The following is a 15,480-nucleotide window of genomic DNA, read 5'->3' on the forward strand; positions in this document are numbered from 1 at the left end:
CACATAAGATTTGCCATCTTTGTCCCCAAATAGCCCAGCACAAGTCAACTTTGTCCCCAAACAGTCCGGCCTGTGCCATCTTGGTCCCCAAGGCTCAAACCTCCCGCTAGTGCCATCTTTGCCCTTCCACAATTATACATCTATGATACACACAAACACTTTTACAGTCACTCACTAATTCACACTTTCATTCAGACAACTCATCCACACATTAACTCATGCTCTCTCTCATTCAGACAATTCATCCACCCATTAACTCATGCTCTCCCTCATTCAGACAATTCATCCACACATTAACTCATGCTCTCCCTCATTCAGACAATACATTCACATATTAACTCATGCTCTCCCTCATTCACTCAATGCATGCACACATTAATCCACTCTTTACTTATATCACTTTCTAACCCCTCTCTCTCCCTTATCTTTTTCTAACCCCTCTCCCTCCCTTATCACTCTCTAACCCCTCTCCCTCCCTTATCACTCTCTAACCCCTCTCCCTCCCTTATCACTCACTAACCCCTCTCCCTCCCTTATCACTCTCTAACCCCTCTCCCTCCCTTATCACTCTCTAACCCCTCTCCCTCCCTTATCACTCCCTAACCCCTCTCCCTCCCTTATCACTCTCTAACCCCTCTCCCTCCCTTATCACTCCCTAACCCCCTCCCTCCCTTATCACTCCCTAATCCCTCTCCCCCTTTGTAGTTCTCACCTTGAGGTCCAGCGACGGGAGCACGAGGCTTCTGCCTTCTTGCACTGCTGCGGTGCCCGCTGCTTCACTACTGATTGCCTTAATATGACGTCATATTTCGGCACTCAGCACTGAAGCAGCGGGCACCAGCGAGCGGCTTTTAAACACTGTGTCTTTTTTTTTTTTTTTTATGCGGGGGAGAACGAGGGGTGCCGAACAGTTGCTCAGCGCCCCTCTCTCTCCCCCGCATAAAAAAAAAAGACAGCGTTTAAAAGCCGCTCGCTGGTGCCGGCACCGGGACGTAGACAGAGGCCTCGTGGAGGAAAATGAGGGGCGCCGAGCGGTTGCTAGGCACCCCTCTCTCTCCTCCGGATCAAAAGAAAAAAAGAATGCGTTTGAAAGCCGCTCACTGGCGCCCCTTTCAAATGGCGCCTATGGCAGGAGCCATAGGTGCCATACCCTAGATACGCCTCTGACCACGGGAAGTATGATAAGGAGTCAGGATATTTGTCTTAGCACAGCTAGATCACATACCAATGGCTAATATGCATCTATGCTAAAACTGTTTTAATAAAGAAAATCGCACAATAAAAAAAATCTGATGCTCGTAATAAAACAATTTTGTGGACATAAGACTTAAACAATGCTATGGTTTTGGACAGGAAGTATTTGCAGAGACAGCAGGGTGTTACTAGATCACTCTTGGGAAATCTCAGTGGCACTTGACTTGTTACGGGAATACAACACCTATGGTTATTAAACTGATTATATGAGTTGTGACGTAGATGCTTTTGACAGATTTTGTTGAAGTCATTATCTTGAAATAGTCTCATTAGTAAACTGATGGCTAGATATTTAGAAAACTGACCTCTGTTGACTGAATGTGTGGATGACTTAGTTTTGTCATCATACAAACAGTTGAATGCTCAACTGTTTAAAATCCATTGAAGATTAATTGGAGGGATTCTTCATGTTAATGGGGAGAGTGTTCATTCAGTTAGCCAAGCCTCACCATATGACATAACTACTCTTTGATTCTGGATATTAGTGCCGATTACTTACAAAATATCACACAGTCTGGTCACAATGTGAAGCTGTTTGGATCAGATGACCCTGATGAATTAAATATGTCATTAATCCTTGTAGCTCCCTTAATTGGTTTTGGCGGTACTCTGCATTGTGGGACACAAGCTGGGGGCTCTATCAGCCCATCTCCAGTGGTCTTCACGGTTGGTTCTCCTCCTGATGGCTCAACACCACCCCAAACCACACGGACACGGCTGTATTCAGGTGACTTTTTTTATTTAGCCTTTTATTAACAGTACTTTTGCCCTTCATTCTGTAATTTCTGTTTATTGTATATGTGAAAATAAATTATAGTGTGTGACTTCCTGATGCATAGACCTTTCTTGCTGTGTCTTACAAACCTTTCTCCCTTCCCAATGTTTTTTTTCTCTTCCTGCAGTGGGATCGCCCAGCTCCCAGAGTCCAGTATTTTCATTCCCTGGTAGACATCTTGTAGTTGGAGCTGGTGGGGAAGCTTTTGAAGCTCCATTAAGTCTCAGGTGTGCCTTCCCTGACCAAGCTACCAATGTTGAAGGAGTGGTGATGTTTGAAGTTCCAGAGTTACCCGAAGAGACTCTGATGGAGGTGAGGCTTAAAAACTTCCAATTTGAGGTTTTAATAAAACTGGTTATCAGTCATATTTTTAAACCAGTCTGGTTCATGCAGGTTGCTGCTATTGCCTTACAATCATGTCTTGATGTGGTGTAAAAAGCAGATCAGATATGTATAAGAATGTGACTATACTAACACAATGGACATGTTCCACAAAACTTAGACTTCTGGCAGAATTTGGATCTATGGTTATTTGTATTGCTATACACAAAGTGTTAGAATTTGGTAGGCAATACATTTTATGGCTATTGGTTAAGAAATCTGCATACTATTTATTTACAGTCGGACACTTTTACATCATTATTTGTTTTGCATTATCAAACTATTCCTGTTCCAGTTCTGCTCTTAGCCTCTTAACTTAAATGTGCTTTACATAGTCGTAATTGGTTTTTATTGTTTTTTTGGGCTGCGAAAACATCCTTTTGGTTTACTGATATTCCGTGAGATTGAATAAGCCAATTTAAAGCTCAGGTAGCAGTGAAGCTATAAGATGATGGGGGAAACCAGCTTGATCAATTAAACTGATCCTTTTTTTTGTGTTTAATAGTTTAATCATTTAATTTCATGATTGAGTACCATTGATAGATCGTAAGTTAATTTTAGTAGGGCCCTTCTTACCTGTTGTTTTTTTTTATGTCATCTTGTTATGTTATTCACTAATTGTTATGTCCTGTCTACCCTTTGTAGAGTGCTATGGAATTGCACTATATAAAACAATAAATAATAGTATGAGGCAGGGGTCAGTAATCATCTTCAAATACATTTGACAAGTTTATAGTATGACTCCCTACTACATTCTGTAAAAATGTTATAAAAAGCTTTGACATTTATCCAAACTTGGTAATCCATACCGCATTTTTTTTTTGTCCTGATGGATGTTGTCTGTAACATTTATATTTTTGTTCTATATCTGCAGCAGGACCACACCGACACGCTGCGCAGCCTGAGGTTCACGCTGGCCTTCGCCCAGTCTGTCATCGAGATTGCAATTCTCAAAGGGAGCTCAGTGGATGTAAATGCTTCAATGACTTCAGAATACCAGATGCAAGAGAGTGTTGTTGCTGATCAAATCAGTCTGCTGAGCCGAGAGTGGAGGTGAGCTTGCACAATTGAACCACTCCTGGTTGTGCACCCGCTAAAACCTATGCCAGACCAGCTGAGCCCATCTGAGGGACAGTCTCATTGTGAGCAGGGCATCTGTCTCAGTCTTTCTCTATGAGCCACTCCCTTTCATGCATTTCTCTCTATATATTTTATATAAATCTTAAAGCATGTATGTTTTGCCTCTCCAGTTATGCAGAACAGCTGGTACTCTACCTCAAGGCGGCAGAACTTCTTTCCTCTGGTTTACAGACTGCCATGGAGCAAGTCAAGTCAGGAAAATTGTGCCTCTCCTCCACAGTAAAACAGGGTGAGAGATTGACTGGAAGTAATGTTTAAGCACAAAATCAGGACAGAAGCCCCTTACGTAGTGATTTCATGTTCTAGTTTCAATGAACATGGCTTGAAGTTTCAAATACTTTTGGGGAGATTTGTTTCAAGTTTTGCATATTTTGAGAGTTGAATATTCAATATATTATTGTGTTGTCTAAAGAACAGAACTACAAAGAGGTAGAATTTTTTTTAAGAAAATATGGAAAATCTCAACAATATTTGGATTCACTGCTGTTATCTAACCTGTCTTGGGTTGAGGAAGTCTCCAATATCAAATCAGACTTATAAAGCTTTACAGTGAGGGGAAAATATTGATTTACTCCTACAATTAAAACATTATCAACTAGTATTCTAAAGTAAATATTTTCTTCACCACATTAATTCCTATTTTTTCAACAATATAGGTATTTTTGAGAAAATGTGTTCTGGATTTGAAACTTATGAAAACAGCGGTTTTCATCTTCTTTTTTTTCAACCTTTATTACTATGTTAAAACCTGTAATAAGGCATGTAACAGTTATTAACTGTGTTGCATGAACATTTGCTCTTTCCTTAGTTGTGAAGAAGCTAAATGAGCTGTACAAATCCAGCGTGTCTTCATGCCACTGCCTGAACTTACAGCTCCAGAAGTTCTTTGCTGACAAGCAAAAGCTGATGGATCGAATCAACAGCATCACTGCAGAGAGACTGATCTTTAGCTATGCTGTCCAGATGGTGAGACCCAAAGATACCACAGGATCTTTAAAATCTGTATCTTTGTTTTATAATTTACCTGATCTTCAGTGGTCAATCTTCACTGCAAAGTGCAGAGAAAACTCCCACCAATGTGCAAAGCTAACCTTGCTACTGTTTTGTATGAGTGTCAAATAGGAACTAATATAAGGCGTCCTTGAGGGACAGAACTTACTCTTGTATTTTAGAGCAGCTCAGCTTATCAGGAACACATCTCAAAGTTTATTTCTCTGGGCAAATACAAATATATTCTTTTGCAGCTTCTATAAATAAAAAAAGTTTAAGGTGGTACCTTTATTGGGCCAACTTAGTAAAGTATGTGGAGAGGAGACATATGAGATCATGAAAGCTAACATGACTCTATTTTCAATGTATTTGTAACAAACGTTATCACCTCCAACTAAAGACTTGGTTTTCATTTGGACCAAGATAGCCATGTCCATTTCCTTACGCACAGTACCAGTATTACCTGATTAAAAGACGACCCCCCCAAATCTGAATATTAATTTAGGAAAAAAAGAAAAAGCCTGAATATAAGACGACCCTATAGGAATTTTTTTTTACCAGTAAATGTTAATTCATCTAAACTTTTTTTTTTATAAAAGCTATGATTGAGAAAAATATTTTGGTTTTATTTCTTTCTATTTTCCAACCTGCCCCCCAGTTATGCACATCTGCCCCAGAAATGCCTTATGCCCCCTATATGCCACTGTGCCCCATGATATGCCTTTTAACCCTCTAAATGCCACTGTGCCCCATGATATGCCTTTTAACCCTATATGCCACTGTGCCCCATGATATGCCTTTTGACCCCCTATGTGCAACTCTGCCTCCAGAAATGCCTTATACCCCTATATGCCACTCTGGCATTTAGAGGGTTAAAAGGCATATTATGGGGAAGAGTGGCATATAGGGAGGTTTAAGGCATTCAGGAGGCAGAGTGGCGTATAGAGGGTTAAAAATGCATTTCTGGAGGCAGAGTGGCATTAAGGGGGTTAAAAGGCATTTCACAGAGCACTCTGGCTCCAGAAATGCCTTATGCCTCCCATTTAACACTCCCCCGCCCCCCCCCAAAACTTACCGGTGCTTCTGACTCCCCTGTCATGTAGCCGGGGCAGCGTGTAGATCCCACGCACTTACGCCCCAGCTACACACCGGCGACTTAGAAGTACCGGTAAGTGTGGCGGGGGGGGGGAGACAGGAGGATCCAGGTCCCCTGCATCTGCGGGGGATCTGGATCTTAGTCGTCTCATAGTCAGACCTATTTGAGGTCTGATTATAAGACGACCCCGATTATAAGACGAGGGGTATTTTTCAGAGCATTTGCTCTGAAAAAAACCTCGTCTTATAATCGAGCAAATACGGTAATTGTTTATTACTGTTACAAACAAGAAATATATTTTTTACTTGTGAATCCATAGGTGCAGTCAGCGGCCTTGGATGAGATGTTTCACCACCGAGAGGACTGTATTCATCGATACCATAAAGCTCTGCTTCTCATGGATGGATTGCTAAATTACATGACCGAGCAAGCTGACGTAGACAACATCACCAAGTGTAAGAACTATTATTACACTTACTATGGATAAAAATAGTTACAGCAAACTTGTATTTGGATATTTTAAGTTATGCCAATAAATATATTTACTCCCATCCAGTTCTCAAGCAGAGAACATTCTGTCAGAACTTGTGTTGTCCAGTAAGATTGATCAACTGAGGGGTCTAGGATGAACTGTCTGGCCTGTGTTATGATGAGCTCACTATCCCAAAACAAACGATGATGGGAGCCAATAGGAATTCACTAGTTAGCAACATAGTATTTGTGTACGTCTCACAAGAGGCTTGCTCTATTTCAAGTGTTTTTTTCTCTGAGTATAGTAACAATGCTGCTATTGTATGTTAAGTATTTTGGTTTATATGACTGAAACGTTTTAGAACATATTCAGTTTATAAATGTTGCCCTGCAGCTTTAGTTGATCAGCTTGGTCGCTTTGTGTCAATTATATGATGCATGCACAGGATTCTCGCTCCTTAAGTCAAGCATTCTATTTCTTTGAAAGACAAAAATGATTGACGTAGCTCACACTCATTATTCTGAAACTCAGGTACAGAGACAGCAGGCTAAAGAAGGCATCTGCTCAGACTGCATCCCTACCTGACAACAGCAAATATTTGAGTACGAGTTACTAGATATATATCAGAGTGCAACCCAGTATTTTCCTATTTAATCATTGAATGTTCACAGTGTACATGTTTACATTATTCCCTTTACATATGGGTGGTAGATATGAAACAAGTTAATTTTTTATGACAAAACCATATAGTTTATTGTGTCCGTCATATTACCTGCTAACTGTATGTTTTCTTTTACTTTCCTTGCAGGCAAACTTTGCATTGAGCGCAGACTGTACGCACTACAGAATAGCATTTGTGCGTAAGTCCAGCTGCTCTTCAGACTCCAGCCCTTGTTCTGGCTTTCAGAGTGCTACAGGAAGATTTCTGTACATGACACTGAGGTGCCAGAAGAGCCATGCAGTGACAGTTCTGTGAGTCAGCCGGGTGTGGAAAGACCCGTGCTTCCAGTTCATCGTGTTGGTACATGTTTCTTTTAATTATCTCACAAAATGGAAGGGTGACAGCCTTTACCTACCATATATTGTGGCCACCTTTGGTGGCTGCACACCAACTTGTGTGGCAGTTGGTATTACCAAGAAGGTCACATTTCATAAGGATATAAAAGTGGGAGATCGTGTTTATTCATAAGATATACCTGATAAGCATTCAATAAGAAGAGCTTTGGATTCAGCACATTTAGTCTTGTAATATAATCCTGTGTGGGTAGGGTGTCACATAACCATATGACGTGAACTTAGTGAAACCTGTTGCAACGTCCCAGTAAAACCCAGTCGGGCACAATGGAAGAATTAATACACTGGATGTGCGGTCAGGAAAGACAGTCACAGCTGTGATAGGAACGATAACTGAAGCAGAAAAACACGACACAAAGAAGCAGCTGGTTTGCAGTGTGGTTTTGTTTTATCTTTGCTTCATGCATGTGTCCTCTTACTGAAATAGTGCTGTCCTTATGGAAGATGGCAGATTTATCAGAATATTGGTAAAACTGTCCTCCTACTTTCGCCAGACTGTCCGTGGACTTTTAAAGTCAAGCTTTCTTTTTGCACAAACATGGACAAGTAAAATTCAACTCAAGGTAGCATACAAGTGCTCCCTAAACACTATTCACTGAGGGTGAAGATGTCCCATGTTCTGGATTCCGCTGAAAAGCTTGTAGCGCTTGAAAGAAGGGAAACCCAAACCTCAGAAAAAAAGAAATTGTACCTATAAGTAGGAAAAATCTTCTGTTCACAAGTTCACTTTATTCAAATTATGTCATTGCATCCCAGCTATTGCCTATTATATAGTGTGATACTAAATACCAACCTCTCCCCTAAAGCTTAATTTGACTTGGGTCGCTTTATAAAGACAGGTTAAAACACAGTTCTGATCTTGTAGTCTGTGGAATTACTCTTTTTTGTTTATATTTTTACCATAAAGGTAGCTGAAGAATGTGTTTGTCTCTCTGGTGCATCAATTGAAGAAAATCACTTTCCTGTGGAAGTTTTTTTTTTTTATCTTGACTCTATGGGCACTAATGGGTTACACAGTGCAACAGTGATTGGAAAAGTTCTGCACTGCTGCATGTTTATCTTGAGGAAACCAAACTGATTTTAGTTTCAAACTGCACTTTACTGACTGTGATGGTTAGGAGAACATCCGCATAAAGACTGGTGCAGCAAAGCATTTAAGATGGAAATACATGAATATAATTCCACTCCTGGAGGTGGAGTATCTGAACTGTGCCAGTTTGATAAATGAACAGTCAAGGTTATGTTCCATCTTCTTTGTTTTTATACTGCACTACATGTATATACGTCTGTGTATATATAAATAGGTATGTATATATTGTACATTACCCAGAACTGTCTATTGCTACATAGCAAAGAACAAAAGAAAGCAGCCTTGACTGAGTGGCTGTCCTATATACTTTACTGCCTTGTCTTCCCCGCATCAAGCAGTTTCATTGTGACTTTTGGGTCATTCGGTCGTTTGAATCATTCCCCACTTTTGTTTGTATGTCAACATAAAAAATACATAATTTGGATGTAACAAGTGTGGTGGCATTGCTAGCTGGTAACTCTTCAGCTGTCAGCAGTATTGGAACTTATATTAGAAGTATCGAGATGTTCTTCCAGTCCACTCCTGACTTGAGGTTTAAAAGTAAGTGAATGATCTATAACCATGGGCCTGTCTTCACAGGTACAATACACCGTACAGAGTTCCTTGTGGCACAGAGGACATTTACCATCAGTGTTTGTGTTGCCACCCTTCCTTATTCATGCCCCCCCCCCCACATTTCAAGGCTTGGACACTCCAAGTACGGAGAACCTCATGTGCAAGAAGACGCAGCTCACGGCCACTTTATTATAGACTATTAAAAAAGCATGCGTGCAATAAAATTAAATACTGGGATTGATGTAGAATCAGCTGCCACAACTAACTCTTGGCTGAAGTTTCTGAAGTATTAATCCATTAATCATGGTTTACAATTTTATTTTTAAAGCAGCTAGTCACGTTCAGAAGGCGAGAAAGAGAGAAAATATTCCTTGAGGAGGTCATCTTCCTTATCTTTATGGGATAAAATGAATCATAAGATTTCTATATATTATATAATATATTAGTGGCACCTCCTCATAATTTGTGTTTGTTAATGTTTCCGTCAGGTGGAGCTCAGCACCCCACTGCCTTCCATTGCTATTTATTTGAGCCCTCTGAACATGTATGGCTGTTTTAACAATTTTGTGTTGCTTATCAATACTTGAAATTTTGTTTTCTTGGTCAAGAAAAAAATAAACTTAAAGGGAAAGTATCCCTAAAAAAGAACATGTTAAAGATGTCTCAATATCCCTCTTAGTGCATCCTGTGAGTGTTTTGTCACAATAGGTTTCCTTGATTGGAAAAAATGTGAACATTTAAAAATGTTGTTCTTGTGACTTTTCCAGCTCAGCAGGAATGCTTTACTTTATACTATTGGGATAAATCTACTATTTATCTAGTTTGATTCAAGGACCATGCTGTCTTTTTGGCACATAGTGGCATTAACACAGTTGCTGTGATGTCAGTGATGCAGGCAAATTTGCAAATTTTAGAGTCACATACTTTAAGAAATGCAGCTCCAATGTATACCCCAAATATATCTTGATGCATATATATTTAATTAGGTGATACTTTCTCTTTAAATATTTTGATGCTATTTGGAGATCTTGCGATCAATTTTCCAGGAATCAAGGAGTTTTGTGGCTCTACGGAGCATCTATAGTTCTTTTTAGTTATGTTTTGTTAACCATCTGCTGGAGTGTACCGTATTTTATCACATTTTAATTTTGAAAAGAATACTTCTGCAAATGCCTATTTATTGCTTGATAGCCAAAAACACACACACACACAAATAATTACTAAACACCTTAAAGTAAAAAAGTGCCCTTTTTAGCTTAGTATTGCAGATGCATAAAAGCAATGTTATACAAACCTCATGGACAAGAGGTTTCTGCAAAGGTTAGCCAGTCTGTTTGGTGTGAATGTGTGTATTGTGTGAGTTTCTCCTATTGAAAATCATTACTCAAAAAGCTTGTGGCTAGGACTGCACAGGTTTTAAGCCAATTGAATACAAGTTTGCAGTATAATGCGGGACGTTATGTTGTCTGCTAATTCAGTGGTTAAAAAAACCCTCAGCCTGCTACATGCAATGCAAATGCTTTCTGCTTTTATTATATAGACTAGACACAAAAAAACTCTGCTGGCCTGAGTTTCTATGTGACCCTTTCACCCTCTTTAGTGCGAGGGCTAACCATGATGCAAACATAGAAAATCTGCAGGCAATTACAAGTTGCTAATGCCTATCTATGGCTTTTTTCCATAAAACTGTTGACAATTTGAAATTATTTAGTTAGGATGTATGCTTTTATTATTATTATTAATACAATTAATAAACCCAAAGGATCACAGAGGAGTGTGTTTGAGAGATAATAGGAATGCTTATATTTTGTTTGTGTTTTTCCCTCCAGTTCATTGTTTTTATCATTGTTCTGTGTGTTGATATTTTCTTTATTTGTATACCTTAAATAAAAATAAAAAAATATAAAAATATATATTGGGTTATAGCCCATTGTTTATTTTGCATGTATTTATTGAAATCTTTGTAAACATACGTCAAAGTATTAACAGCAGATCACCCTAAAAATATAGAGCTTTTCTTCGTGGGAAATCCTCTGCAGTTTTTTTAACCCCTTTGTGACAATTTCGTAACATTTCTGCGGTGCTCGTGTTAAGCTGTAATTTTCTTCTTTCTCATTTACTGTACACATTTTAAAGTCAAGAAGGGCTTTCTTTAGATACCATTATTTTGATTGTATTATATAATTAATTATTTTTTAATTATAAAATGAGGTGCAAAAATAGAGACAAAAAGGACTTTTTTAACTTTTACTTGAAAAATCTTTTACTCATCTACAAAATCTAATCAGAAAACCTGGTAATAGTTTCGAAATATCAAATGTTGTTTATGTTTTGGGTTTTTTGCTATTTTTTGCAAGATATAGGGCAATAAAAACAAGTAGTATATTGGTATTTCAAAACTGGTCATTCCGCAACCATGTGCTATTTTAAGCTGGTCAGTTCAATTTACCCTCATCAAACCATATTTTTGAAAAATGTCATATCTTACTGGTGTGTACAATCCTCCCACCAAACGCACAAAAAAATCTGCTATAACAAAGGTATTAGGACAGACTCCTTACGTACCACTGCCCTTCCTGCCCCACTCTACCACAACTCTGTATTGAGAATTGTTTTTCACGGAGTATCATACAAAAGTAGGGAATTGGAAATGTTTTCAATAATATATATTGTTCTGTTTTTGCTTTAACAGTAGGATTGCTGCAACTTAGTAAAACAAGAGGAAAAGTTGGGGTATTTTGATGGCACATAAGCTGCATAAAAACGCTAAGCAGCTATCAAAAACTTTGTTCCAGGGAAATTCCAAAAAAAAACAAAACATGTTTCTCTTCCGTAACACCTAACCTGTGCCAAAAAATTCTAAACAACACAGAAGCGTTGGTGAAAATAGTTCAGGAAATTATTTCTATAGATAACTTTGGCAGTGATTGGTGGCCAAATGGCCTGGCATGTGTTTCCCGAAGCCACTAGTGACATATCCTAGATTGGGTGGTATTTTTGGCTTCTTTGTTTAAAATTTCCAGTTACAAACCCAACATACTAAATGTAAAAAACAACTGTTCCAAAAGAGCAATATACACCGTATAAGCCAGGGGTGTCCAAGTTTTTTCTGCAGTGGGCCACTTCATCAGAATTGTATACGTGTGAGTGCTGCACTCATTTTTCACTGTGAGAAAATATAGCCTTTAATAAGATGTGCAGATTAAAATAAAGTAAATGACACAAAACCTTTACTTTTCCTCTCACTGATTTCTGGGCCTAGAAAGTTTTGTGACCAGGATTCTGGATAAGTAAAAATGAAATAGTTCTATGTATTCTAGGGATGCACCGAAATGAAAGTTCTGGCCCAAAACCGAAAATTCAGGGTTCACTTAGCCGAAACCGAAAATGCCCCCCCACACCTTTAACCACACTTTTAATAAAAGTAAGTTACACATCAAAATTGTACAAAAAATGTAAATACAATACATATATGATTGTTAACAGCAATCTCAGGCATACCTAGATTTCAGCATGCACTTGTTGGCTGGGCATGATAGGAGTGTGATTGGTGTCAACAATCATATATAAATTAATATTGTTATTGTATTTTTTTTGTCCAACTTTGGCGTGTTAACCACACTTTTATTAAAAGTAAGTAACACACCACAATTGGACAAAAAATTCAACAATATGACTTGGCATGATAGTAGTGTGATTGCTAACAGCAATCACACTCCTATCATACCCAGGCAACCAGTAAATGCTGGAACCTAGGCATGATGGGACTGTGATTGCTGTTAGCAATCACACTCTATCATGCCAAGTCAGCAAGTACATGCTGCAACCTGGCTAGCTGCCCCCTTGTGTATTGATGGTGCCAGCAATATTGGGTATGCACATCACTTACAGCCACCCTGTAACATGCCCCCCCACTTACACATCCATGCTATCGCACACATATTCATTCATATACTCATTCATTCACAGATTAATTCCCTCAATCACGCATACACATTCAAACACCCTCCCCCATCCCCTTACCTGCACTGCAGCTCTCTCGACGCCGTTCAGCAGGGGCCGCGGCCTCCCTCTGCGTTCTCTTGTACTGCACAGGTATGGAGCAGAGTCAGGTGATGTCACGTACATTCACGTGACTCTGCTTGGTTCCGCTTCCTCTGTGCAGTACAAAAGACCCTCCCACAGGTAAGCAGGGCCATTGTGATCCCCGTTGCCCTGGCTGCTGATCTCACGTGGGCCGAACCTCAAGGTCCCGCAGGCCGCATGTTGGACTCCCCTGGTATAAGCGCTATTAAAATGCTCAAAATGCATATAAAATCTGGACACCTGAATTGTTGTTGGGCATATGTTCTGTCAATTTAACTGATTTAGTGAGACGTACTGATACAACTTTGTAACCTTTTAAATTCATACATTGTCCTTTTTGTACAATTGTGCATTGGTGTTCTTTAGTGAGAAGCATGAAATTCCTGGCAAAGGGCCCTAAAGAAGCCAGCCCTGCGGCTCTTTAGCGTACACACTAGTTGGGCCTATTGGTCTGGATAAACACAGCTACATTTAGTCAATAGTATCAAAAACCACAACAGACAAAATGGTCATTTAATTTTATTTATTCATTATTTGTTACAACATTAATTAATAGTCCAATTAATTAGGCCACAAAGAACTGATCATGATGACAGCGACCTCTAGACTCACAGAGAGTCACCTTTCAGCACACAGGAGAGGAAAAACCCCCTTCGGGGGAAACCTCTGGGGAACCATGGCTTGAAAGATTGTCCTTCCCTCTGGACACTAAGAGGTTAACTGTGTATTTATACCTGTAGAGAAGAAATGGCAAAACGTAATTGACAAATTCCTCAACACAGAAGCACAAATCCTCAGTGGATAATAATGCTTCCACCGCAAGCTCATTCCCTTGAATAGGCTGCCTTAACATCCTCAGTTCCATACAAATGGACATAGCATTACACATGGATATCGCATTAAACATGGACACAGCATTACACATGGATATAGCATTAAACACAGACATAGCATTACACGTGGATATAGCATTAAACATAGGTATAGCAATAAACACGGACATAGCATTACACATAGAGATAGAATTAAATATTGACATAGCGTTCCACATAGAGATAACGTTAAAAATTGACAGAGTTAAACGTGGACATAGCATTACACATAGATATGGCATTAAACATGGATATAGCATTACGCATGGACATAACATTAAACACAGACATAGCATTAAACAAGGACATAGAATTAAACATGGCTATAGAATTACAGATAGATATGGCATTAAAAATTGATATAGCATTAAACATGGACATATGATTGCACATGGATATAGCATTACATGTGGAAATAGCATTAAACATGGATATAGCATTTAACATGTACATAGCAGTACTCATGGAGATGGCATTAAACATGGAGATAACATTAAACATGGATATAGCATTAAACATGTACATAACATTAAACATGGACATAGCATTACATATGGAGACAGCATTACACATGGGAATGTCATGAAACATGGACATAGCACTACACATGTATATAGCATTAAACATGGACATTGTATTAAACATGGACATAGCACTACACAAGGATATAACATTAAAAATGGACATAGCATTACATATAGGTTGAACTTGATGGACTTTGGTCTTTTTTCAACCTTATGAACTATGTTACTATGTTACAAATAGATAACATTAAACATGGACATAGCATTAAACAAGGACATAGCATTACACATGGAGATAGCATAAAGCATGGACATAGCATTTAACATGAATATAGAATTAAACATGGAGATATGGAGATAGCATTAAACATATATATTGAATTAAACATTGATATAGCAATAAACATGGGGATAGCATTAAACATGGACATGGCATTTCACATAGAGACAACATTAAACATGGAAATAGCATTAAATATGGATATAGCATTACACATAGGTATGGCATTAAAGATGGACATAGCATTAAACAAGGATATAGCATTAAACATGAACATAGCACTCCTCATGGACATAACATTTAACATGGACAGAACATTACATATAGAAATAGAATTAAACATCGACATAGCATCACACATAGAGATAACATTAAACATGGAGAGGGCATTACAAATATATATGGCATAAAACATGGACATATCATTAAACACGGATATAGCATTAAACATAGACATAATATTAAACATGGAGATAGCATTATACGTGGATATAGCATTAAACATGGAGATAGCATTAAACATGAATATAACATTAAATATGGACATAACATTACACATGGAGATAACATTAAACATGAACATAGCATTACACATAGATATGGCAGTAAAAATGGATATAGCATTAGACATGGTCATAGCACTACTCATGGAGATAGCATTAAACATGGACATAGCATTAAACATGGACATAGCATTACACATGGATATGACATTAAACATGGATATAGCTTTAAACACAGTCACAACCAGTGTTCCCTCTAAGCTGTGTGCTTGTGCGCGCGCACATAACTTTTCGAGGGAGCGCACACGCTCTAACATTGTGCGCACAGTACCTAACGGGGAGCTGGGGGGGGGGCGGGCAGTCCGTCCAGGGTGACGCTGGCACTCCT

The 15,480-nt window shown here is 38.7% G+C and overlaps 1 protein-coding gene across 1 annotated transcript in view; it reads left to right on the plus strand.

Moving 5' to 3' along the window:
* The window catches only part of LOC149289169 (serine/threonine-protein kinase ULK1-like), a 44,055-nt gene extending 37,083 nt beyond the window's left edge, over positions 1–6,972 (plus strand). The window contains exons 23-29 of the mRNA XM_089491052.1: positions 1,838–1,981; positions 2,157–2,341; positions 3,285–3,463; positions 3,661–3,779; positions 4,359–4,516; positions 5,956–6,091; positions 6,917–6,972. Of these exons, the coding sequence (XP_089347178.1) occupies positions 1,838–1,981; positions 2,157–2,341; positions 3,285–3,463; positions 3,661–3,779; positions 4,359–4,516; positions 5,956–6,091; positions 6,917–6,972 (977 nt within the window). The remainder of the gene's footprint in view (positions 1–1,837; positions 1,982–2,156; positions 2,342–3,284; positions 3,464–3,660; positions 3,780–4,358; positions 4,517–5,955; positions 6,092–6,916) is intronic.
* Positions 6,973–15,480: the final 8,508 nt, after the last annotated feature.

Source organism: Sceloporus occidentalis, unplaced genomic scaffold (assembly GCF_023333645.1).
Source record: "Sceloporus occidentalis isolate IW3139 unplaced genomic scaffold, rSceOcc1.0.p SCAF_48, whole genome shotgun sequence".
Lineage (NCBI taxonomy): Eukaryota > Metazoa > Chordata > Lepidosauria > Squamata > Phrynosomatidae > Sceloporus > Sceloporus occidentalis.